This window comes from Mytilus californianus, unplaced genomic scaffold (assembly GCF_021869535.1).
Source record: "Mytilus californianus isolate M0D057914Y unplaced genomic scaffold, xbMytCali1.0.p SCAF_2, whole genome shotgun sequence".
NCBI lineage: Eukaryota > Metazoa > Mollusca > Bivalvia > Mytilida > Mytilidae > Mytilus > Mytilus californianus.
Genome location: NW_026262668.1, coordinates 75,022,979 through 75,050,653, shown reverse-complemented (window position 1 = coordinate 75,050,653; position 27,675 = coordinate 75,022,979). Strand labels below are relative to the sequence as shown.

General features: G+C 32.4%; 2 protein-coding genes across 11 annotated transcripts in view; both read right to left on the bottom strand.

The window, feature by feature from the left end:
* LOC127730300 (furin-like protease kpc-1) overlaps positions 1-26,531 on the bottom strand; it is a 131,142-nt gene extending 104,611 nt beyond the window's left edge. For all 8 annotated transcript variants that reach the window (XM_052238621.1, XM_052238626.1, XM_052238627.1 and 5 more), the window contains exon 1: positions 26,521-26,531. The gene's annotated coding sequence lies outside the window, so the exon portion shown is untranslated. The remainder of the gene's footprint in view (positions 1-26,520) is intronic.
* LOC127730301 (endoprotease aex-5-like) overlaps positions 1-26,581 on the bottom strand; it is a 57,485-nt gene extending 30,904 nt beyond the window's left edge. The window contains exons 1-14 of one of the 3 annotated variants that reach the window (XM_052238633.1): positions 26,525-26,581; positions 22,221-22,276; positions 21,709-21,727; positions 20,384-20,446; positions 18,776-18,901; positions 17,853-17,908; positions 17,387-17,405; positions 15,148-15,203; positions 14,676-14,694; positions 11,022-11,077; positions 10,081-10,166; positions 6,934-7,106; positions 5,687-5,816; positions 3,726-3,829 (exon numbers count right to left, since the gene is read on the bottom strand). In XM_052238633.1, coding sequence (XP_052094593.1) covers positions 3,726-3,829; positions 5,687-5,816; positions 6,934-7,106; positions 10,081-10,166; positions 11,022-11,077; positions 14,676-14,694; positions 15,148-15,203; positions 17,387-17,405; positions 17,853-17,908; positions 18,776-18,901; positions 20,384-20,446; positions 21,709-21,727; positions 22,221-22,255 — 942 coding nt within the window. In that variant the 5' untranslated portion in view covers positions 22,256-22,276; positions 26,525-26,581. The remainder of the gene's footprint in view (positions 1-3,725; positions 3,830-5,686; positions 5,817-6,933; positions 7,107-10,080; positions 10,167-11,021; positions 11,078-14,675; positions 14,695-15,147; positions 15,204-17,386; positions 17,406-17,852; positions 17,909-18,775; positions 18,902-20,383; positions 20,447-21,708; positions 21,728-22,220; positions 22,277-26,524) is intronic. The other 2 variants (XM_052238631.1, XM_052238632.1) reach the window with 2 other exon arrangements.
* Between the last annotated feature and the right edge of the window lie 1,094 nt (positions 26,582-27,675).

Genomic DNA, 27,675 nt, shown 5'->3' with positions numbered 1-27,675 from the left:
ATTCCTGTACCTATACCTATACTTAATAATAGTATTTATTTAAATACGGTATCTGTTATATTAAACCAATTGCATTCAGTTTCAATTACGGAATTTATGAAATATATCAATAATTTTCCGAAGTGTAGTCTTTGTTTACAGTCAGGTAAATTTTACATCTGCATGATCTATAGTTTGGTTATATTGTGTGAAACTGTTTTTAGGAAGCACGGATTAACACAAAGAGACACGAACGTTGCGGTGGAAGACTACAACGTAAGTTGACAGAATTGATCCCTATATTTTGGTTCAGCTTATTTATCCGGGGACACACATACTAACCATTCATCTTTTACTTTTTTAGTTCAAAATAGTATGAACTGTTCAGACAGCGCATTTCAGAACAATTCTTTTTGGAATATGACTCTGGAACTTATTTATTGGTATTGGTATTGGATTTCTAATTTTGCAAAATGTAGTCAATTTTTCACATTTTAAGACACAAATTGTATCCACATGTATTTATTGTGTACTGTATCGTTTTTTAACGACCCGTCACCCATGGAAAATGACCGGATTATGTTATGCGTAAGCATCAGAATTAGAGAAAAAGGATATGAGGCCGTTTTGAATCACGCAAGTAGTATGAGGTGATGATTATGTTTATCCGAAAAATCTCTTGATATTTAATTTTACCTTTCAATATTTTGTAAATACATGTTGGTATTGTATACTTGTTAGGCATATATATATATATAAATATATATAAAGTCTAAATTGAAAACAACGTTCAAACCTATGATTGCGTTGGATAAAAACCGCAATTTTTATACGTGTGCATGTAAAACAAATTTCTTGGTAGAGGGGTCTAAATACAGCACAAACAACAATTTCCAAAAGACCAAAAAAGTGAAAAAGTCTATTTTAACAAAAATAGACTTTTTCACTTTTTTTGGTCTTTTGGAAATTGTTGTTTGTGCTGTATATATATATATATATATATATATGTAGGACTCTAAAGTGCGATGGGGACGCTAAAGTGCGATGGTCACGCTAAAGTACGATGGTATACGCTAAAGTGCGATGCTTCCATACGCTAAAGTCCGATGGTCCGCAAAAGTATAGACGTAAGAAACGTAGTTTGATTATGACGTTAACAGTCGTTTATACAAACTAAAAATGAACACGCCGGAAGATAAACTACTAATATTTGATTAACAACTGTTAAACCAAAGGTCAATGAATTATTAATAATTAATTTAAACCTAACCGTGCTTTGACGTCTGAAGCAAATGTGTTTTTTTTTCCGGTAGCTGGAAGAAGAACTTGTATCCTACAGTCGACCATTTTACTATTTAGATACAAAATAGTATTCGCATAAATATCCTGTATCGTGCTTTTATTGGAAGCGAACGGATACGTTTAAATCATTGTTTTTGTTGCAGTTTACTTTGCGGTCCCCGTTAAAATATTGTCGCTTTTAAAAGTAACATCGGTAAAATAAAGGTACATGTTTGCATGCGTAAATTATAAATTGTCGGCTAAAATATTAGTTTGTACATTATAGGAAAATATAACATGTATGTGTAGTCGCTACGAAAAAGGAAAAAACTCGGAGAACATCGCCTTTTTCTCTCATTTAAATTAAAGCTTAAACAAATAAATGTTACATATTCCGACAATAATCGAATTTTGTATTTGTAATTTACAATGACGACTGTAAGGGGAGGTGTTCCCATTAATGATAGACTGTGTGAATGGCAAGCTACGCCAATTATCGCAATATTCAATACGCCCGAATTGTTAAAAATTCATTCACAAGAAATATAGTATTTTGTGACACCTAAATAACCTTTTTAGCAATTATTACGTGGTCGGTCTTCTAAATTTAGAAACAATCACTTCAGCCTACCAGTAGATTATAATGCCTATCACATATGGTGTACCTTAGATTACTAGATTTTGCAAAAAGACTATTTTTACATCTTATGTTCTTTAAGTAAACGTTTTTAAAGCCCTCGAACCTTACCCTATTGGTCCATCGCACTTTAGCTTGATATACCACCGTACTTTAGCAAACAAACAACCATCGCACTTTAGCGTAGACCATCGCACTTTAGCGTGACCATCGCACTTTAAAGTACCATCGCACTTTAGAGTCTTATATATATATATATATATATATATATATATATATATATATATGAGTTCGAATCCCGGTGAGGGAAGAACAAAAATTTGCTTCCGCAAATTTGCAGATTTAACATTGTTGTGCTGATATTTAGAGTAATTATGAATATAATATGTGTTTTCAGCCGTGTATCACCTTCACTGGTGATCTAATGGATGGATCTGTCGTAGAGTTGTCACTTGTTTAGACGTACATATATATATTTATTATATTTGCCTTCAGGTTTATATGATCCGTTCATCCTATTTTGACTCTTTCAAAATTCAAGAGTCTATCCTAAATTGAGGTAAATTATATGGCCTTCCAAACACCGTTTCGATTCCTAACATCACAGAAGAGACATTAATTGTCGAAATCCGGATATGGTGTACAAATTTTTGCACCTCATGTTTGCGGTATACCATCTTTTCCGCAAGTTTATTGTTTTCTGTTTGGTAATACATTAATAATAAGATCTATTTTGTAACATCTTGTGATCCGTTTATTTGGCAATTGTCAATGGCTGTCGGCAGGATTTAAGAACATTTGTTGTTCGACCTGTTAGTCAAATGCGTTTTGTTAAAATATACTTTTTCACTTTTTTGGTCTTTTGGAAAATGTTGTTTGTGCTGTATTTAGACCCCTCTAACAAGAAATTTGTTTTGCATGCACACGTATAAAAATTGCGGTTTTTATCCAACACAGTCATAGGTTTGAACGTTGTTTTCAATTTAGACTTGTTTATATTTTTTCGTTTGGGCTTGTATTATATTTGGCTTCGGGTTTATATGATCCGTTCATCCTATTTTGACTCCTCCAAATTCAAGAGTCTATCCTAAATTGAGGTAAATTATATGGCCTTCCAAATACCGTTTCGATTCCTAACATCACTGAAGAGACATTAATTGTCGAAATCCGGATATGGTGTACAAAAATCTTTGCACCTTTTGTTTGCGGTATACCATCTTTGCCGCAAGTTTATTGTTTTCTGTTTGGTATTAATTTATAAATAAGACCCATTTATTACACCTGGTGATCCGTTTATTTGGCAATTGCCAATGGCAGTCGGCAGGGTTTAAGAACATTTGTTGTTCGACCTGTTAGTCAAATGCGTTATGTTAAAATATACTTTTTCACTTTTTTGGTCTTTTGGAAAAAGTTGTATGTGCTGTATTTAGACCCCTCTAACAAGAAATTTGTTTTGCATGCACACGTATACAAATTGCGGTTTTTATCCAACGCAATCATAGGTTTGAACGTTGTTTTCAATTTAGACTTGTTTATATATATATACATATATATATATATATATATATATATTAAGTAATGCATTCAGGGATTTTATTGAAGGGTTTTACACAACAAAGCCTTGTGGGTTTTCATTTTCAATAAATGCGACTAATAAATGTGGTCTCTCAATGCATGCAGATATGATGTATCTCAATTCTCGATAATCCTGTATTACACCATTTACTAAAACAATCTATTCATCCCTCGGACTACAAATATTAGAAATTTATTTCATACTATTTGAAGTATTTGTTTTTCTCAGTCTAAATGGTATAAATATACTTACCACTTTCCCTATATTCTGGGCACCTGCTTTTGCCGTAAAAGCTGTAACCATCATAGCACTACAAGCTTCGCCGTTTGGGAGTTTCTGAAGATCATGCTGAATACCTAGCAAATAGTTATATCACATATCAGGTTATTAAATGTATGATTAAAATAATTTTTACAGAGATACTTGATATGCATTCTCTGGATTCTAATTATATTTTTTTATGTTTCTGATTTAATCATTTGTCTTCCATTATCTATAGTGTTGTCAAATTGAATATTATTATGTAACGTGGTTAATCTTTCAACCGATTAACCGGTTAACCGGTAGGAAAGTTAATGTTCAAAGAAGATTTACCCTCAGGGTGGCTGGGGTAAAGAAATATGGTAACTTTTGGTCTTCTTCTGGCCTGCAGTAAAACTTACGACCTACAGTAAAATATCTGCTAAATGGGGCGTCTTTTTTGCCTGTGAGGGACGTATAAATTCACAGCCAAGTGTCGTCATATTTGGAACATTAAATCCGACGCCTCGCGTATACGGTACTAAGTGTCGCACTCTTGTCGCGTTAAAATCTTGCAGCAACTCTCAGTATATGGCCTGTTGCAAGGCTTAATTTCTGTTCGTATCAAATGTAACCTCATTTCCCAGTAGCATTCTAAATGGCCTCCAAGCCTATAAACCAATACTCCGGGACCTGCCCGTTGAATTAATTGTAATTCTGTTCTCATCCACGAATTTCCACTGGACGTTACGCAAACATTTTAATCGATCAACCAAACTAAGAAATGTATGCGGTACTTTACCACGGAGTACGGTTTAATGATATGATGTATTGAACTTTTTCGTTACATCTTTTCCTTAAACACAATATATAGTTCATGGCTGCGTAGTACTGGAATGACCAGTACACACTAGGTTTGCATTTTACATTTTTGTAATCAGCATTTGGTTTGAAATATGCATTTGGACGTTAATATTAACTCAATATTAAGTTGAAATGAAATGAACAACTAAATCGTACAGTTTGATCAGCTTTTCGTTTTTTGTCATGGAATTATCAGTTTGTTTCCGACTTATGAGTTTCAATATCCCTTTGGTATCTTTCACCTCTCTTTTAAAACTGCTCAATGTCTGTTTTTTACACACCCTTATAAATTATGTTTTCTCAAGATCTTGTCCTAAGCTGATACAAGACAAAGTGTCTCCGTGGTAATTAATTATGTAAAATTGGAATGTATTCATTGGCAAATAAGTCACAAACGTACTGGATAATTGATCTCATTAAGTACCACTATCATCATGTTAAAATATTAGTATAGGGTTTATCTTATTATTTGAATATACATTTGTTATAGAAACGTTTACAATTAAATCGGTCAGATTAACCGGTTAATGATTTCGGTATTCGATATTTGGTACCTTCTGACGGTTTACAGGTTAACCGGTTAATTGTTGACAACACCAGTTATCTATAATCTTATGATAGTTTGTATTATCAACTCTTTCAAATTTTTAATTTGCGCTCGTTAACGATCAAGTCACATGTTGTTTTTTTTTACAAATATAAAAACTTTTCAATGCTCGATATAAGATAAAGTATTCATTATCTAGTGAGTGACTTAAATTAACCGCAGTAACACTAACAAATAAACTCATCCTAGAAACCAGGATTATAATTTTGTACGCCAGACGCGCATTTTATCTACAAAAGACTCATCAGTGACGCTCGAATAAAAAAAAAAGAAAGGCCAAATAAAGTACAAAGTTGAAGATATGAAGAATTTCGAGATGTTTTTACATTTACAGCTAAGGTCATCTATTCCTGGTGTAGAAAATCCTTAGTATTCAAAGGACAGAGACAGACTCTTTTTTTTAAAACTAAACACTGCCACAGTTTCTCATATATGTTATTTTTATGTTTGGTTAAGTTTAAACATTGTTTAAAAATATGTTCAGTAATTTTTAGCTTAGTACCTGCTACAGAAATTACGTATCTATTGGTAACCAGTCTGTCATAAGCACAGCTATCACGGAAAACATCTCTATCATCACCACCACTATTTCCAGTAGCAAAAACATACACAGATCCAAGACCATTTCGACCCTTAACAAAAAAATAAAATAAAACATCCATTTCAATGACAAGGACAGACTACTGTGACTAGAATAAGAACATCAACAACTCTAAATCAAATCAATTAATCCAGATAATAAAATAAGTAAAAGGAAATATTAAAAGGACATAGAATATATGATATACATATTATATAAATTACACGATACCAGAGTAATTTGCAGAGACTTCACAGGATGCTATCTGACTGAGAACGGCTTGGCGTTTACTTTATATCTTCTAACTACCCAGTATATCATTCATTTTTTGGTAGGGTTCGAGCTGCTCAGTATCAAGTTTACTATGAATTGTTTTGTTTGCCTGTTGGTTGTCTTTTCGTCGTTTTATAGTTTGTTTTGCCGTGATGTTTTCTATCAATCTTCGACTTATGAATATTAATTGTCTCTTTGGTACCTTCTGCCTCCTTTTATATCTCGTTTACCTTCAGTTATGATTATGCTGCCATCTTGGAGTAAACAAGACTATCATATTTTTATTTCTTATTATTTTGTGATCAGAAAATTAATTGATACTCTTAAGGATATTAAATAGGTCTGTGTCTTTCTTGCAACAGATTCTCATCCGGCAATGTTTATTAAAGAAAATGTGTTATACAGTTTCCTGATCTATAATTTTTTTTCATATAATAAATAAAGTTGAAAACATACATAAATTGCTGGAAGTGGACAAGAAACGAATGCTCGATAGAGAAAACAATGTTTAACTAGAATTTATGCTAAGCTGTGGATTGAACTCAGCAAATTTTGTCAACTTTGAAATTTCAATTTCTCTTATTGACATTGTGAGCGCACATATAACGGGGGAAAATGCTTTACCCCTGTTAAGTTAATGATTTGTTTTTTATAACATGATTCATTTAAATATTTGAATTTCTTACCTTCTTAAATATCTGAGGGATAGTGTAACATCAATGTATAACCAAAACTAGACAGCTGTATTTGACATACAGTAATTTCATTTATCACAGGCCATTTGCTAATAAACATTATTAATGTTCATAAAGCAGTTCTCGTTTCAAGTATTATTGAGTAATTGTCAAGGAATACAGTTCAACATTTTTTATTGTATTCTTAAGAAATTTATTCACCTGGGTTGTTCCAGATTCTAAGGCACTTTTTTGTTCGTGAAGCAAAGGATAGGTCTTCGTTCCAGTATGGAAGTTGGCAAAACTACAACTGTATATATCTATAACATCATCACGATGTCTCAATAAAGACGCATTGAAATTTTCAAATACGGATGATGATGCTATTTGTACATCTGCAAGACAAAAACCAAATGCATATAATAGACATGTAGTTATTTGTTAATAACAAAAACTAGTTTTATTCCGCGGTATTTTGATTTTCATATCTAAAGTAAAAACCTCACCATCGGCAAAGCGAAATAAAAAAGATACACATAACTAGTATAACAACGATTTTTCATTTGGCGGTTATTGTGTTTAGTTTGGTTAATAGAATTTCCTCTGTGTGTATGTGTGTATGTGTGTGTTTGTGCTAACCGTTCTAATTACTTAGTTAATGATACTGCTTTACAAAAAAGTAACTCTTGTCAAATGACGGGAGACAAAGAATGGAATAGAGCAGATTCATGTAAAAAAAAGACTAAAATTGAGCCTTAAAATAATGAAAACAACACGTTAAATATTTCAAGTGTCCGAAGCGCTTTTCTGGATTTACCTTCATCAGGGACGCTCAAAGCCGAACATTTGAATGTCAAGGATTTATAAGAGCCGAAACAGTTGAAGAGCTATATAACCGAATCTAAAAAAACAGTCAAATCCATCCGAGGTCAACTTTCCCTGAGGGTGTTGAATCCTAAGTTTCTTTATAATTACAAAATTGATAAACGGACAAGTTTAGAAAGTTTGTTATAAATCAGTTCAGTCAGTACCGAAGTACTGACTACTGAGCTGATCATACCATCGGGGACTGATAGTCCACCAGCAGAAGTATCGACCCAGTGCTGTAAAATAATGAAAACAACACGTTAAATATTTCAAGCGTCCGAAGCGCTTTTCTTGATTTACCTTCATCAGGAATGCTCAAATCAAATATTTGAAGGTCAAGAACCAAAACAGTTGAAGAGCTATATAACTAAAAAGGACATAAAAACTGCCAAATCAATCTAAGGTTAACTTTGCCTAAGGGAGTTGGAACCTTAGTATCTTTATAATTACAAAATTTATAAACGGAAAAGTTATAAATCATGTCAGTACCGAAGTCCTGACTACTGAGCTGATGATACCCATCGGGGACTGATAGTTGACCATCAGAGGTATCGATCCAGTGCTGTAAAAAAATTAAAACAACACGTTAAAAATTTCATGCGTCCGAAGCGCTTTTCTGGATTTACCTTCATCGGGAACGCTCAGAGCTCAAAGCTCAAAGCCGAATATTTGAAAGCCAAGGATGTATAAAAACCAAAACAGGTGAAGAGCTATATAACCAAAAAGGATATTACAAAAAACTAGTGGCTCTAAAGAGCCTGTGTCGCTCACCTTGGTCTATGTGCATATCTAACAAAGGACACTCTCCAACATTGTAGACGAGATTAGAAAAAAATCTCTATTTTGTTGATCTTGTATTACTGATCTTTTAGTCTGTTTAGTTTCTCACTATCTTCTTTAGTTTTTGCTCAAAACACAAAAGAGGGTAAAAAAATCCTTATTCAGGAGCATTTTACCCCTATGTTCTATTTTTAGCCATGTCGGCCATGTTGGTTGATGGGCAGGGTCATCGGATACATTTTTTTAACCACATACCCTAAGGATGATTTAGGCCAAGTTTGGTTTAATTTGGCCCAGTAGTTTCAGAGGATAAGATTTTTGTAAAAGATTACAAACATTTAAGAAAAATTGTTAAAAATTTACTTTAAAGGGCAATAACTCGATATGGGGTCAATTGACATGTTGGTCATGTTTGACTTATTTGTAGATCTTACTTTGTTGAACGATTTTGCTGTTTACAGTTTATCTCTATCTATTATAACAAGATAACAACCAAAAACTGCAAAATGTCCTTAAAATTACCAATTCAGGGGCAGCAACCCAACAACGGGTTGTCTGAAGCGTCTGAAAATTTCAGGGCAGATAAATCTTGACCTGATGAACATTTTTACTTCTAAAATATGCTCTAAATGCTTTAGTTTCAGAGATATAAGCCAAAAACTGCATTTTACCCCATGTTCTATTTTTAGCTATGGCGGCCATCGTGGTTGATGGGCGGGGTCATCGGATACATTTTTTAAACTAGATACCCTAAGGATGATTTAGGTGAAGTTTGGTTTTATTTGCCCCTGTAGTTTTAGAGGAGAAGATTTTTGTAAAAGATTACAAAAATTTAAGAAAAATTGTGAAAAATTTACTTTAAAGGGCAATCACTCTTATGGGGCCAATTGACAATTTTGATCATTTAACTTATTTGTAGATATTACTTTGCTGAACAATTTTGCTGTTTACAGTTTATCTCTATCTATTATAATATTCAAGATAATAACCAAAAACTGCAAAATTTCCATAAAATTACCAATTCAGGGGCAGCAATCCAACAACGAGTTTTCTGATGTATCTGAAAATTTCAGGGCAGATATATCTTGACCTGATGAACATTTTACCTCGTCAGATTTGCTCTTAATGCTTTCGTTTCAGAGATATAAGCCAAAAGCTGCATTTTAACCCCATGTTCTATTTTTAGCCATGGCGGCCATCTGGGTTGATAGGCGGGGTCATCGAATACATTTTTTAGATACCCTAAGGATGATTTAGGCCAAGTTTGGTTTTATTTGGCCCAGTAGTTTCGGAGGAGAAGATTTTTGTAAAAGTTAACGGACGACGACGGACGACGACGGACGACGGACGCCAAGTGATGAGAAAAGCTCACTTGGCCCTTTTGGGCGAGGTGAGCTAAAAAACCAAATCCATCCAAGGTCAACTCTGCCTAAGGGAGTTGAAACCTTAGTTTCTTTATAGTTTCAAACTTTATAAACGGACAAGTTCAGAAAGGTTTGTTATAAATTATGACAGTACCGAAGTACTGACTACTGTTCTGATGATATCCTCGGGGACTGATAGTCCCCCAGCAGAGGTATCGACCCAGTACTATAAAAAAAAGTTAGCTTAACTTTAAAAAAAATATCTAAATAAAAATGCATTGAGTGTAAACATTTTGAAGGTTCTCGATTTGGTTACAAATATCCATGTATCAAATTATAACATCATCAATCAACTTACCAGCAATTTGGGCTCCAAATGCAATTCCAATTATACCCATCTGATTCTTCTTCGCTGCCACAATACCGGCTACTCTTGTGCCATGTCTTGAAATGAAATAAAAACAATGCAGTAAATGAATAGATATGCAAACAAAATAGAAAGAAAAGGCAAAAGACGCAAACAAGGAGTCAAAAACCATACAGCACACAAAAGAGGAAAGATTTTTGTTCACTTGTTACATCGCTGCTGGATGAAATGCTCCTGAAAGTTCTAGGTATATGCTATATTTATTTTGAGTTGTCCTATGGTTTTTGGTTATATGCTACTTAGTTATCGCGTATATTTTTTTCTGTTTTTGCTATATCGATATATGAACGAATGGAGGTGGTGTTTGTTTTTCTGGACTTTTTATATGTTTATTAAGGGATTTTTTCTACACATCTTTAAAATAGTCCACTTGTTCATTCAGTAGTTGTCATTTATTTTTGTCTTTCATTCTGGCGATGATGTTATCCTTGTTCGTCTTTGTAGATTTTTGTAACTGTTATGTAGGCCCTTATCGATTTGGACTTATTGAATAGGGACATTTGTCACTCTAAATAACTACAAACCGCCAGTTGATTGAGTGTCATTTTGATCTTATTCTGTGTTGATTTGTTCTCTTGATGAAACAGATGTATTACCATTATCTTTCTTCTATGTCAAATAATATCTTGTTCCTTCGAGTGAGTCGTGAAAATCATAATATTATCTCAAGTTGCATTAACAAATACATTCCAATCTTTTTTATACGTAATGACGTCAGAAAGTTTATTCCAACTTCCTTTTTTTGTCAGCTATTTTTCAATTCAACATCTTCTTATTGTTTAATCCTGGTATATATGATGAGTTTATTTCTAACTGGGATGTGATGATTGAAAAACTTGGACAAATCTTGAAAATCTTTCTATTTAACTTACTTTAATATTTCTTGATATCGACTAGTCTGGCTGTTCCTATAATACCCAAAGCCTTCCTTTTTAAAGAAATTAAAAAGCTATATTAAATATTTCCATAGCAGTTAAGTGTAAGCAATGGTGCGATAAACCGAACATTTCAATCAATGTTTTTCAATTTACAAAAAAAGCTGAATTTCTTTTTTCAATGACAGTACGTATACAAAGTATATAGCAATATTTTAGTAAATAAATATTTTAAATATAAACAAATTGTCTTGATATTTGAGAATGAAAGGACAATTATCTTGGTGTTTAAAAATTGCAAATATGATCAATCTAAGTGCATATTTGGTTTCACGTAAATCTGGACCAAATAAAATGGGAAATAAATATCTCTATTATAAGATAACTTTAGCTGTAGTGGCAAAACCTTTCAGCAGAAAGGTTTTTCAACAGACTGTCGGAATTCCAATGGGAACTAATTGTGCCCCTCTTCTTGTCGACTTGTTTCTTTATTATTATGAGGCTGACTTCATACAGGAACTTCTTAGGAAGAAAGATAAGAAGTTAGCAATATCCTTTAACTCTACGTTCCGCTATATAGATGATGTTCTCTCACTAAATAATACAAAATTTGGTAACTATGTTGATCGAATCTATCCCATCGAACTAGAGATAAAGGATACTACAGATACAGTTAAGTCTGCCTCATATCTTGACTTACATCTAGAAATTGACAATGAGGGTCGGTTGAAAACAAAACTTTACGACAAAAGAGATGATTTCAGCTTCCAAATTGTGAACTTTCCATTTCTATGTAGCAACATTCCAGCAGCGCCTGCATACGGAGTATATATCTCCCAATTGATACGATATTCCCGGGCTTGTGTTTCCTATCATGATTTCCTTGATAGAGGATTGCTGCTCACAAGGAAGCTATTAAACCAAGAGTTCCAAATGGTGAAGTTGAAATCATCCCTTCGTAAATTTTACGGACGCCATCACGAATTGGTTGACCGTTATGGAATAACCATTTCACAGATGATATCGGATATGTTCCTTATGTCGTAACTGCAATACCCTTCCCTTTTCACGAATGTGACTTACCGAATTAGACTATTTACCGGATTTGTAATAACATAAGCAACACGACGGGTGCCACATGTGGAGCAGGATCTGCTTACCCTTCCGGAGCACCTGAGATCACCCCCAGTTTTTGGTGGGGTTCGTGTTGCTTAGTCTTTAGTTTTCTATGTTGTGTCATCTGTACTATTATTTGTCTGTTTGTCTTTTATTTTTGGCCATGGCGTTGTCAGTTTGTTTTCGATCTATGAGTTTGGCTGTCCCTCTGGTATCTTTCGTCCCTCTTTCAGAAGTTTGGGTCCTCAATGCTCGTCAACTTCGTACTTTATTTGGTCTTTTTTTAAATGATTGATTCGAATGTCACTAATGAGTCTTTTGTAGACGAAACGCGCGTCTGGCGTACACAATTTTAATTCTGTTATCTATGATGAGTTTATTATTAAATAGTTAGTTGTTGAACATTCAATTTAAGTTGAACTAATTTGCCAATTTTCTGGTTCATCGCCTAGGCTATACGATCATATAATTTCATGATGGCAAACTTTCAACTTGACTGTAATAACTTTTTAGATAATATAATTCTCTTAAAATCCATATTATTACTTGGAAACAGGAAAGATATATAACAAAGAATCATCATAAAAGTGGACTTTATGTAAAGCACACAATCGTATTTCATTACTCCTACGAAGAGGGAATGTGCCGCTAGAATTTATATATGCACGGATTCAAGATTGTGTCTTCTATCATCAGTATTGAAAAAAAATGATTTAAAATATTTTGGTTTACCTGGATATGTCATGTATGAAAGATGAAAAACATTGTTTTTTTTCCAATATTCATAGTCAGTTAAGGGCATACGATACATAAAACCGAAAAAAATTCTGTTTGATTTTTCCTTTTCTTTGAAACACAATTTGGATACTAGTATGACATATCGAAATATGCAACGAAAAATATACCTCTATGACTTACTTTTCAAAATGATTCTACTGAAATATACATATGTTTCATTTTTCGGTAATTTTCCAAAAAATGACAAAACATTCAAACGAAAAGAGATATTTTTTGGCAAAGTGTTTTTTTAATTTTATAGGCTGAATGCGAATATTGTTTTTCTTTAAATCATGCAATTATTGGTAATTAAAAGCCATAGACAATTATCTCGCCAATAATGCATACAGAAAAAATCTAGCGTTGATTTTTTTCTTTCAATTTCGAAAAAAAAAAATTCTTGAGACAGTACAAAGTCGATTGCAAAAGAAAAAAAAATAGAAGCCATGTGCTAATTGTTTAGCTACAAATAGAAAACCTAGTTTTCCAAAAGCTGGCGATCCCATTTTCCTTTTTTGTCGCTAAATTGCGTCGTAGTGTATTTTTAATGCAACATTGTCGTGCAGTAATACCCATCGTACATCAATACGCTGTACAAAATATTGTCATATACCAATTGATTGACATTAGAAAAGTAAACAGTCTTCACTTGTGATAAGGTATACCACCATCTCTGATTGTAAAATAGTAGTTCGTTCTCAATAGGTATAGTTATTTGCTTAAATCCGCAAATTTTTAGATAGATTGGCAATTAATGGGTTAGACTGTTTATTTGAATAAAAGAAAATAAGTAATTTATTGCATTATTTAGACTGATTTATCAAATACTAAATGTTTATGTTTGTTCGAATCAAATTTAATTCGCCATTTAAGGAGAGATAACTCAAACAGTAAATTTTTTTTATAAAGAAATGATAGAGAAATTTTCAATGTTTACTTGTTGCAAGAAAACAAGGACGGTGACACCATTTTTTCTTTTTATTTTCTTAAATCATATTTTAAAACCTATCTTCTAGTATTTTATTTCAAAATTCTATCTCTTTTATTCACAAAAAAGTGTTTTTTCATGAACAATCTATGCAAATTGGGGCAATTTTGCAGGACTAGTAGCTTGAAAAATTGCACGGTGACCCATACTTTTTATTCTATTTTTGAAAAAAGGATGGAAAAATCTACATTCTGGCAACGTATAAGAAAATTCTATCGGAGGATATATATATACCAATGATCCATCTTATATTTTATGACCAGCAGTAGATTTCAAGTGCTTAAAATACATTATCGTCGTTTTCTTATGCAAATACTTCCAAAATCAAAATAATCCATTTGATGACGTTAGTATTTTTTTCCGCGAATGATCGATGCTTATCCTTAGCAACATTGCGAAAAACACGCATTGAAGTTGGATGTATTATTATCTACCCTTGCGACATATCGTATGCCCTTAAAAGAAAAGAAAATACTCCCTGTTGTAACATATATCTATCAAAGTATTAGTAAGAGAACAACTGAAAATGTAATAAATAAAAACTTAGTACAGTTCTTTTGATTTCAAACTAATGCTTTAACCAATAAAATTTCCCATCTAAATCAAAGAGTAAATCTGAAATGGTACGGCATGTCCTATTGTGCATTCCGCACTGTCTAAGTGACAACTGTAACAATAGTTTATCAAATGAAATACAATATTACAACCAATTACACACTGCAAGTGTAACAAAACCTTTAATGTCTTTGTTAGAAAGAATGTTTGCTTACCCGTGATGGCTGGCGTGTCCTAAAAATGTCCAAAATGTAGAATATTATGCTTCATATGACGAAAGTTACATTTTAGCGCTCAGTTCACCATTTCTGAATTTAAAGGACTACGTCCAATTTCATTGAATAAAGTAACGTTAAATCTTAAGTTGAACTTTAACGGGCAAGTATGTTGTTGTGCAATCAAAACGTTTTGATTAAGTTTTTCACTATCTTACCCAGAATGCACTAGATACTAAAATGTTAATATCATCCACGGTACCTAACCTATCTATATGCATGATAAATACAGCAATTGTGTTACAGAGTTATATCGTTGGTAAATGTATATTGTCTCACTTCATATAAAATATCCTAAATGTTACTTTGTTAGCTTGATAGAAATATAATTGATACTGTACAATTGAATATGTCACGAAATATTTCATTAACTCGTAGGCCTTGTCGTTCTTAAACCACTAATTTTGCCTACCTAGCATTGTATTGATCTTCCCATCTCGGTCTTCTCCTGTTATCAAGATGCCTATTCTAAAAGAACAAATTGTTTGCAACATGATAAAGTAAAACGGACAAAAAAGACATAACACAATGTATCATTTGGAACTTTAAAAAAAACTGTCATACAAGTGGGAGGTTAAGCTAGCTATCAATTCAGGTTTAACGCTCCATTTTCTTCGGAAAATACCTGTACCAAGTCAGTAATATAACGGTTCTTTTTCATTCGTTTCGTTTATTGATTAAGTCTAACGTTTGATTTTGTCAGGTTTTTTTTACTTCTCTTTTGTCATCTTGTAATAGTTTTGTTATTTGGAGATATTGGTGTTGATTGTATATCTTTAAAAGAATCTGTAAAATGTATCCAAACTTTTTCGGAAATAGCTATTGAGAGCTTAGAATAGTGTATAGACACCTTAATAGTGTTATAGTGTTGTAGACTACACGATGACTTTTAAAAGAGTCCCAGTAATTTGTGATATAGTGTTGCTGAGTCTTTGACGAGTTCTTATTTCTAATTTTATTCAAGCGAAAAAAAAGAAGTTACCAACCACTTATAATTATATGATTAGATAAATGTAAAAATAAAATTGATATAGAAGAATGGGATACTCAATTTTCAATCAAGAATGTCAATAAAAAAATAATGACGGTGAAATTTGTTTTTTGTATGTTATATGAATATACTCCAAAGTAACTTCGGTAGAAATTTTGATTGAAAAAAAAACACAAACATATACGGTATTCCAATGTGTACTAGCTGTACAATCTTACTGGCCGACTTGTTTTAATACTCATATGAAGCATTCATCATAAAGAACCTTCTAAACGAAAAAAAGAAAAAAGAACTTTGCAAAGTTCTGTAAATTTATTTTCGGATATATTGATGTATTCTGTCACTCAATAATCAAAATTTCAGTGAGTGCTTGCATCTCATATATCCTAGTGAAATTGACATTCAGGATAAGTTCTGTTTAATATCTTGATCATTTCCTGAATATTGACACACATGGACGACCTCAAACTAGAATCTATGAAAAACGTGATTTCAGCTTTCAAATTGTCAACTTCTTATTTGTCAGTAGTAAATAAACTCATCATAGATACCAGGTTTGAAATTGTGTACGCCAGACGCGCGTTCCGTTTAGAAAAAGACTCATCAGTGACGCTCGAATCCAAAAAGATAAAAAGGCCAAACAAAGTACGAAGTTGAAGAGCTTTGGGGACCAAAAATTAAAAAACGTTTTGCCAAATACAGCAGCTAAGGTAATCTATTCCTGGGGTAGAAAATCCTTAGTATTTCGAAAAATTCAAAGTTTTGTAATTAGTTTATTTAAAATTATGACCATATCAATGATAATTCGTGTCAACAACATACCTTCTGTCCCATAGTATGGACATATACATATTATCTCAATGAAACAATGAATACGTTACGCTCGTCCATGTCCACACTCTCCTTAAGACTTTGACACAAAGACAAATTAGAAATGCAATTTCGAAATTAGCAAATAAACATTTACCTCTATGGTTTACTTTTCGAGATATTTCAACTTAAAATATGCATGTGTTATGTAAAAACACAAAATTTCATTTTTCAGTACTTTTCCGAAATAAAAACAACTTTCAAACGAAAAGAGATATTTCTCCAGGTGTTTTGTAAAGTTTTCCAAAAGCTGGCGATCCCATTTTCTTTTTTTGGACGCTAAATTGCATCGTGATGTATTCTTAATGCAAAACTGTCGTGCAGTAAATCATGTCGTACATCAATACACTGTACGAATTACTTTTCACAAGTTGTGGATGCTTAACCTTAACAACGTTGCGAAAAACACGCATTAAATTTGGATGTATTATTTTCTACCTTTGCGACATATCGACGTATGCCCTTAAAGAATAGAGAATGTTCCCTGTCGTAACATATATTTATCAAAGTATTTGAAAAATCTTTCAAGAAGAGAACAACTGAAAATGTGATAATTTAAAACTTAGTACATTCTATTACTTTTTTAAACTAATGTTTTAACCAATAAAATTTCCCATCTAAATCCAAGAGTAAATCTAAAATGGTAGGCATGTCCTATTGTGCATTTCGCTTTGTCTTAGTGACAACTGTAACAAAAGATTAATAAATTGAAATACAGCATTATAACCAATTAGACTTTGCATGTGTACCCAAACCTTTAATGTCTTTGTTGGAAAGTATGTTTGCTTACCCTTGATGACTGGCGTGTCCTAAAATGTACAAAACGTAGAATAGTATGCTTCATATGACGAAAGTTACATTTTAGCGCTCAGTTCACCATTTCTGAACTTAAAGGACTACGTCCAATTTCATTGAATAAAGTAACGTTAAATCTTAAGTTGAACTTTAACGGGTAAGCATGTTGTTATACAATCATAACGTTTTGATAACGCTTTTTAATTTTTTACCCAGAATGCATCAGATTATGAAAATGCCAATATCATACACGGTACCTAACCTATCTATATGCATGATAAATACAGCAGTTGTGTTACAAAATTATATCGTTAGTAAATGTTCATTGTCGGACCTCATATAAAATATCTCAAATGTTACTTTGTTAGCTTGATAGAAATATAATTGTACAATTGAATATGTCACGAAATATTTCATTAACTCGTAGGCCTTGTCGTTCTTAAACCACTAATTTTGCCTACCTAGCATTGTATTGATCTTCCCATCTCTGTCTTCTCGAAGTATCCAGATACCTATTCTAGAAGAACAAATTGTTTGCAAAACGATAAAGCAAAACAGACAAAAAAAAAAGAGACATAACACAATGTATCATTTAGAACAATAAACAATTTCATACAAGTGGGAAAATGCCTCTACCAGTCAGGAATATGACGGTTGTTTTCCATTCGTTCCGTTTATTGATAAGTCTAACGTATCCTTTTTTTATTTATTATTTTAAAAGAATGAGGCAATAACTTCTTTATTCTTCATAACATTTAAGAAAAAGTAATGCTTTGTGTTATGTTTGCATCGTTTTCTTCATTTTCTATTCAGGAGATTCAGTCCTTTTGTCATCTTGTAATGGCTTTTTTATTTGGAGATATTGGTGTTGATTGTATATCTTTGAAAGAATCTGTAAAATTTATTCAAACTTTTTTTGAAAATAGCTATTGAGAGCTTAGAATTGTGTATAGACACCCAAATAGTGTTGAAGGCTACACAGTGACTTCTAAAAGTGTATGAGTAATTAGTGTTGCTGGCTCTTTGACGAATTCCTATTTCCGGTTCTATTCAAGTGAAAACCATGAAGATACCAACAACTTATAATTATAAGAATAGATAAATGTTAATATAAAATTGAATTAAAAGAAAGGGATACGCGATTTTCAATCAAGAATGTCAATAAAAAAATAACGTTGCAATTTGTTTTCTGTATGTTAGAATATACTCCACGGCAACTTCGGTTGATAATTTTGTAAATTTAAATGAGATAAACTTTGCATATTCATAATTCATAACCTCATAAATATTCAATTCAGAATCACTTCGATAAATAAAACTGCTGAAGTCGTTGAACATTTTTTACTTTTCGATATTCTGACGGAGAACACAGAATTTAACTCACAATGTTTAGGTCACTATGATCCTCAACCCCTTTGTCAACAACACCCACTGTCACTCCAGTACCATCAACACAACTTCTCCATGCTGGCATTACATTCATGTCATATCTATACATTCTGTTCTTTTGCTGAAAGTGATAGGAATCAATTTGAAGTCAGGATCTCGACATTTTCGCAAATGCTCAAATGAAAAATTATTAACATAAGCAAGAGGTAGATCGTCTACTTCAAAAATTAACTTATTTCATCTTTTCCTACCTATTGCAAGTTTTGGAATTCCATTATCTTTTAATGCGATACCCTTAAAAAAGAAGAAATAACATTTCTCTGGCACTGCTAGGCTTATACTCCATGTATAGAGAGGCAAAACATGCCAAGTTGACATTCAAACTCAAAGTCGACAATAAAATGAAAACGCCATGGCTTAAAAGAAAAAGACCAAAAAACAAACGTAATTTACGTGAGTTTTTAAAGTTTGCTAAAATGTTTATCTGTTGTAGTATAAGTTTGAGCATAAGTATTGTCTACTTATATTTTGAATTCCCATGCTATGTTGGAAGTTTTATAAACATCATTGTATCGTTTTGCACCTATTGAGCTATTGATAGTTCACTATACGAGTTGAATTTCCTCTTTGTAACTTCCATTGGTACATCAAGATGTAAACATTTGTAAGATATACATTTCAAGTATGCCACGTGTGTTTGGTTTGGTAATGAGTAAAACAAATTAATCGTTTGTTGAATAATAAAAGTTGTAACCAATAACTCATTGATAAGTGTTATACAACTAACTGTTTTGAGGTAAGTTGCAATCTACTACAAATGTATAAAAACACGTCACAGATACCAGGCGTACAATTTGGTATGCCAAACGAACGTTTCGTGTAAATAAGACTCATCAGCGGTGCGCGAATCAAAACAGTTGGCAAGCCATTTCCAATACGAAATTGAAGAATATTAAAAAAACGAAAATTCCGGAAGATTGTGCAAAATTCGTCTCAGGCAATCTATGCCTTGGGGTTGAAAAATCTTCCTGTTTCGAAGAATTCACCATTCTATAAACAGTAAGTTTACAGAACATGAATATACCAATGATATTTCATTACAACAAAAAACTTTCTGACACAAAAAAAATAGTACACAAGACTATAATGCATTTTTATTGCAGTAAATTTAAAAAAGAATTAGTAGTATACATTGTAAAAATATGTTTACTTCAAGTGATATGCACATACGAAATGAAAAATAATAATCAAGATTTCGATACTCCTTTAGTGTTGGCAAATTGTCACTGAGTACATAATTTCATCTCCAGGGGGTTTGGTGGCTTCGTCTTCCTTAAATCCGTTGTCTATGGTGTTGTATGTCTTTCGTTGAAGTATGATTACTCTCTTGAATTTCTTCCCTTTTTATCTGTTTTTCCTCTTACTCATGTAGCAATAGCACATTTTTAGGCAAGGATAATTTATCTACAGTGATGTTACCAATTTTGGATTCATCCAACTCGGTATTACGACATTTTAATTAAATCATAATATCCAAACGGTTCAATTGAAATGAAAAAAAAAACATGCCAGAACTTTTTTTGTTTCTTATTTGTACACTTACAAGATACCACTGTTTGTTCCATTCTGGATCTACGATACTTATGGTACACTGACATTCTATCAACTACAAAAAAGACGTATTTAGTTGAGGCTATTCCAAATGTATTATAAGCACATTAGATTTATTGATTGATTGATGGGTGGAGATGTTTGACGTTCAGAAGCAAACAATAACGTACAAATTCAGGACGATGACTTGTTGATGGTGAAGATATAAAAAAAGGAGATTTGGTATGATTGCCATAGGACTACCCTACGTTGTACTTAACCAAAACTGTTTAATCAAGCCTGTTTAATGTTTAATAGCTCCCAAATGTAATGGCAAACACATGAAATAGAAAGACATAAAACCTTCCCGGACACATCTTTCGCCTCATTTTTACCAGTTTGTTTCCCCTGAATTCTGAAATGTTAATCGAGAAATATAGCTGCAAATATCAATTTTCTAGTCTCTGGTTTGACCTGACAGGGGATTGAACTTAGACCTCCTGCACTCGAGGTTATCAAACTACCACGAGACCACCGATACGATCCAAACGTTGCGTCAGGAACATCTCATCCAATGGATATACTATTGTATCATATGCATGAATATAACTTACGATTTACATGTACGTCTATCTTTTAAATTGTCTATTTTGTGTTTTCTATGGGGGATATTTATAAATACTGGGCAAGTTAAATAATCTCATAACAAAAATATGAATATTATTCGATATTAAAACAAATGAAATGAAATGAAATGAAATAGAATGAGTTGGATTGATTAATTGCTTGTTGATTGGAGTTTAACGCCACTTTCAACACTAATGGCTATTTCGTAGCGGTCATTTTTTTTGGTAGAGGTAGTCATAGTACTCGGAGAGAATCACCGACCTTCGGCAAGAAAATTGGAGTCGAGCACACCTACCACGTGCGGGTTTCAAACTCACAACCTCGGTGTTGACAGGCTAGTGATACAATAGTTAGACTACTTAGAGCACTCGGCTATTATATATTAATATAGTGTATTCGTATGTATTCGACATTTGTTTCATGTTACACTTTGGTATCCGTCTTAACGTCTTTACATTTGCACGTATCTACACACTGTATTAAGTCCCTTTTAAATACTTAATGCCCCCAACATTTCGAAATTAGTATTTACAATCGGTATTTTCTAAGTTTTCTTTAACTTTTATTTTATATGTTTTGAACTTTCAAACGTTCTTTAGAAACTTTTTAGAAACGTAACTTGTGTTTAAAGGATTAAGTTAATTATGATTCAACATTTTGCATTTTTATATTTTTAAAACATGTATTAGGTAAGATATCAACACTTCTTACCACCAGCAACTTGGTAACCCTGAAAAATATATTTGAAAATGTGTTAAAAAAAACCTTTAGATAAGAAATTATATTACGTTGAATTTCAGGTGAAGTAATAAAGAACTGTATCATAGTGTGATAGAAACATACTTTTTACCGTTTCCAGGAAAAAAATATTTTCCGCATTATAAATAAAAACAAACGCAGATTTTTCGTAACCTTATACAAGTTATATTTCATATAGGACGATAAAGTGCAAATACATAAAATTCACACAAAATTTATAATAAATGTTCAAATAAAATGAACAAAAGCAAAAGTATTTTCATCGTGTGATTTTGTTTTAATCTCGAATGGTACTTAAATAATAAAAACCTTTGTTCGGTAAATATCCCATTCATTAATGAAATATTAAATTGAACTAAAATACGTGTGCACACATAAAATTGTCGTTATACTGTTTCGTTTAGTCATTTTAGGCTTATATATATGAGATTTTTCTCATAAAACACGAGTCGTGCGCAACTTACCAAATGACAATTCTGAATAACTGATTGCAGTTCATCGTTGAAAGAAATAAAATTACCTAAAAAAAAAAAACAAAGACACATGTTAAGACACTGATTAAATTTTAACATTATAAGCAAAATTTTGTATGGGATGATATGAATAAAAATAAAAACGACAAAAAATAATTTTATATTCGAATATCAATGATATGGGATACGGTATACGTCAACAACAAAAAAAGAAACCGAAAGATGTAAAAAAAAAAAAAAAAAAAAAAAAAACACCTATTGTTACATGTTCTGAATTTTTGGTGTTTTACTTAATCAAACATAATGACTACAAAGTCTATGTGTTTACTAAAATATTCTGCAATTTTTTTACCTAGAAAAATAGACTAAAGAAAACACACACATATTCGGTATTTCTAACTGTACAACCCTACTGGCCGACTTGGTTTTATGCTCATATAAATCATGACTGATATAGAACCTTCCAAACGACAAAAAGAAATGGAACTTAGCAAAGTTCTGTACATTCATTTTCAGATATATTGATGGTATCCTGTCACTCAATAATCAACATTTCAGTGAGTGCTTGCATCTCATATATCCAAGCGAAATTGAAATTCAGAATATGACCAAAACTAGAAGTTCTGCTTCTTATCTTGATTATTTCCTCGATATTGACACACGAGGACGACCTCAAACTAGAATCTATGAAAAACGTGATAATTTCAACTTTCCAATTGTCAACTTCCCATTTGTCAGCAGTAACATACCCTTTGTCCCATAATATGGACATATACATATTATCTCAATGAATCAACGAAAGCGTTACGTTCGTCCATATCCACGCTGAACGAACCTCATTAACATATGTTTGCTCCTTCCAAATCAACTGAAATTGATGAAAAACGACTGACATGGACACTACGTAACAGAAGTATTGCGGTCAGCTTCACGAATTGGTTGATCGATGCGTTTGTGTTTCATTAGCGACATGTATTCACAATCTTAGATCTGTGTCTATCAAAATGAGCATCTCAACTATAAATTTACCTATTGTTTCCTATTTCTGATTGTGACATTTTTACTGAATATGGATTTGCATAGGGAATGTGTGTATGTATGAATAGCAGGAGACGCTTACCCTGTAGACGCGTCCGGTCTTGTTTCTTTAGAGTTCATGCCATTCCCTCATTTGTTTTGTTGCCTTGATTTGTATCTTCTAAATGGATTTATGAGATTTGAACATCGGTAAATAAAGGCAACAGTAGTATACCGATGTTCAAAAGTCATAAATCGATTGAGAGAAAACGAATCAGGGTTACAAACTAAAACCGAGGGAAACACATCAACTATAAGAGGAAAACAAAGGAACAACAGGAACACTGAAGTGCAACAAAAACAAACGCCAACATACATAGAAACGAACTATTTGATAACAACTGCCATATTCCTGACTTGGTACAGGACATTTTAAGAAAAAATGGTGGGTTGAACCTGGTTTAATGGCAAGCCAAACCTCCCGCTTATATGACAATGTTAAAAAAAATATCGTTAAAATGACAACACTACATTACAGAAATACTGCAAAAACACACACAAGAACACTCATCACAGAGAAACGCACAAACAAATAATATAATCGTCGACACAACATGCAAACCGCAGAACAACAACGAACATCTTCCATCAACCACATACATCACAGGACATCACAAACAGTGACGCACTTACGTAACGAATATGCAATCTCGAACTTTATACAATTATTTTAACAATACCAGTCCAAACAATTTTCATGACAATAATGGTATTGAAAGGCTATTTTATAATTATTTGGATTACAAACGATAAGACATAACACATTATCCAACTGAATCCATAACAGAAACATCAAAAATAAATACATGAATGTTGGATGTACAAAATACCGAGACACGTCGTATAGCAATGCAAATTCACACTCGGTATAACAGTCATATTCGGGAATAGGTCACGTTCGGCACTTAGCAGACAGACGACATAGATGTTAAACCACAATCTTAGACGTGGTAAAAATGTCATTAGTTAGTTTAGACACAGACACATCGTATAGATCAACCAATTCGTGATGGTGTCTATAAAATTTACGGAGTGTCATTTTTAATCTTTCCTCCTCATAACTCTGTTGGAGCAGTTTCTGCGTAAGGAGCACACTCCTGTATATGAAGTCAGTATAGTGTGAACATGCACGAGCATAACGTATCAATTGAGATATGTAAACTACTTTTGCCTCGAATTTAATTCGAAATTTCAAATTTCCAATAACAACCATTTTACTTTTGGAAAGACGAAATGTCAATTTATATACATCTGAACTGAATCCTTATGTAAGGGATAACCTTGTGTTGCTAAAAAGAGTTGATTAGTCATGTTTTTTTTGTAACAGAATCGGACATGGTATAGAGATTTCCACTACCGCTACGAGAAAATAACGGGAGACAATAAACTTGCTCAGATTCCTGACCTGAATCTTATTTGCCTTAGGTCGTTTGACAGTCATTGACGAGGCGTCGTTAGGAAAGCAATTTATGCAAGAAGAACACCTCAATATTTAGTCCCTGGATAAGAACTTATCCTAACCCCTAGACACTGGACAAATTTTGTCCATGGACAACCAAATTTGTCTAGTGGACAGAAGTTATCCAGTGGATACAGAATATATCCAGTGGATAACTTTATCCAGTATTTTGAACAACCGGGCCCTGGTATCTATAATGAGTTAAAAAACACGGTTAATAAATTACATAGAAGGATATTTTTAGTGCGAAATGTTGAAGAGAATCTTTGAGTTAACATTGGAAAGAAAGGTCGTACTGTTTCATAAGTCTATAAGGTACATAACAAACGTATAATTTGCGAAAAATGCTAAACACAGCCTACATCTTGTTGAACATTCCAACTGTATAGCAAACATATATATGAAAACAAATGATATCAGCTTTTTCGCATAAAAATCGGACATGACCGACAATTTTTCCATATTCGAAGAAAATTCCCTCCCTGCATGGCTATAGTTTGTATTGTATTTGAGCAATTTAGGTCATCATTAAAACTCGAAAATAACTTAACATTTTTTATAATATATAACATTTAAGGTTATTTATAAGTTAAATATATTAAAATGTATTTTACAATATCAGTTGCAACTCAAATATGAAGCTTTTTCATGGGACTAATTGAATGAGCATACAAAATAGAAATGCCCAATATAGCCAATGTAGAGCAATACATTTTGTCGCAGTTAATTCCCTTTGCATTTTTAATTTTTGATAAGAAGCGCTACCATTTTTATTTTTATTAGTTACATAACACCTAATAAATATCATCCTATTTAATTAAATTCTAGATAACTGCTTAATACCAAATGAATATCTCTAATACATTGGTGTAGTAGATCAACTTTATTACCCCATAGGCCAATTTTTATTCGTATTTTAGAAATAGTTATTTTTAATTGATATGGCTTAATGGTATGGTCAGAGAGCAAACCAAGGCCTTGTATAATGAATTACAAAAAACAGTTTAATAAAATTTGCCATGATATATCTCATTTCAGAAGATTGCGGGAAATGATATATACATCAAGTTGTAACTTATAAGAAAATGTAACAGAATTAGAAGATGAATCAAACTGATTTTATTAAATTCTCTACATACACCAAATCATCGTTAAGTATTTGAAAATGTAACATGTTTATAGAAGGAAAAGGGACAGGTATGCATTGACGGTATATTGAAATGTTTTTTCTCTATGATTCTACGTTTTTTCAGGTATCCGAAATTCGATAAATTTCATTGTAAATTTCTATAAAACTAAAGGATGACGATTTAAAATGCAATCAAAATCATCAGTCATAAAGAATTCACAAAGAAACACAAAGACAAAAAAAATGCTGCAGGCAACAAAACACTACATTAAAAACTAAATATTGATAATTAAGTTATTAATACAATAAATTGATATTTTGAAGTAGTTTCTCGTGATATAGATAATAAATAACCTCATCAACTCTATTCCAAATGTAGTAAAATTCAATTTCAGAGTCCTTTACCGTTTACAGTTTTGTAAAGCATAAAACAGGTCCTGATCATTGAAAATATATTTATATATTATAATAAAATCGGTTGCATCGGATTGAAAAGATTCAATTACGCATATTTGAAGAAACATCTGAAAATAAAACTATTTAGTACCAACACCGTTTCAATTTAAATTATTTTAAAAAGAAATAGATATTTAAAAGTACGGTTGGTCAATCTATTATAAATGTACTTACTTGTCAGAAGACACTTCGGATATGAACATTCGAATAACTGATTTTATACAACTCTACTCTCAAGTGTTCCGGGTATGAACCCACGTATGAGCGCCACGAATACTTCAAACTAATTAATTGATCAAGTGTTCTTATAACCAGTTTATACATACACACAGAGTAAAAGTGTGCGTTATTACAACGAAAAGTCAATGAAAACAGTATCTTGGTAACACATATTACTATTATTAGTTTATAAACAATTTAACTCGTCGTATAAAGATAAGAAGATGTGGTATGATTGCCAATGAGACAACTCTTCACAAGAGACCAAATGACACAGAAATTACCAACTATAGGTCACCGTACGGCCTTCAACAATGAGTAAAACCTATACCGTAAAGTCAGCTATAAAAAGCCCCGAAATGACAAATGTAAAACAATTCAAACGAGAAAACTAACGGCCTGATTAATGTACAAAATAATGAACGAAAAACAATTATGATATACAGCAACAAACGACAACCACTGAATTACAGGCTCTTGACTTGGGACAGGAACATACAGAATGTGGCGGGGTTACACTAGTTTGAAGGCGCCAACCCTCCCCTAACCTGAGACAGTGGGGTAACAGTACAACATAAAAACATATATAAAAATCTATTGAAAAGGGCTTAACTCATCAGATGGATACAAAGCAGAAATATATCTAACAAAAGCACAGATTGGACGTGGCATGGTACTTATATATCCCAATCACAAAAAAACACTAAGTACAGATCTGAGAGTACTCGCAGTTACTGACAGCTAGTTCAAGGCCAATAACAACTAATAAAAATATCATGCATCTAAGACTTAAATATCAATCAGTACACATCCAAAATCCAATGGATTTAGTCTAAAGACGCCATTAACAGTCAGAGAAAAACATGACCTTGTGCAATGCCAAGATACAGGTATCGACAGATTGTAGAGCCATGACTGTGCATATGTATATAAAAACAATATTTAGTTTGATTTTAATTTACTGATAACAAAATCAATATTAATACCAATAAAAAACAATATTCAAAGATCTAATTGTATATTGTTGAATTAGTAACCTTTTAGAATAAGTTTATTTAAAGGATCGATAAGTTTACCCGGATCGTATCTAAATTTCTGGGCTCGGT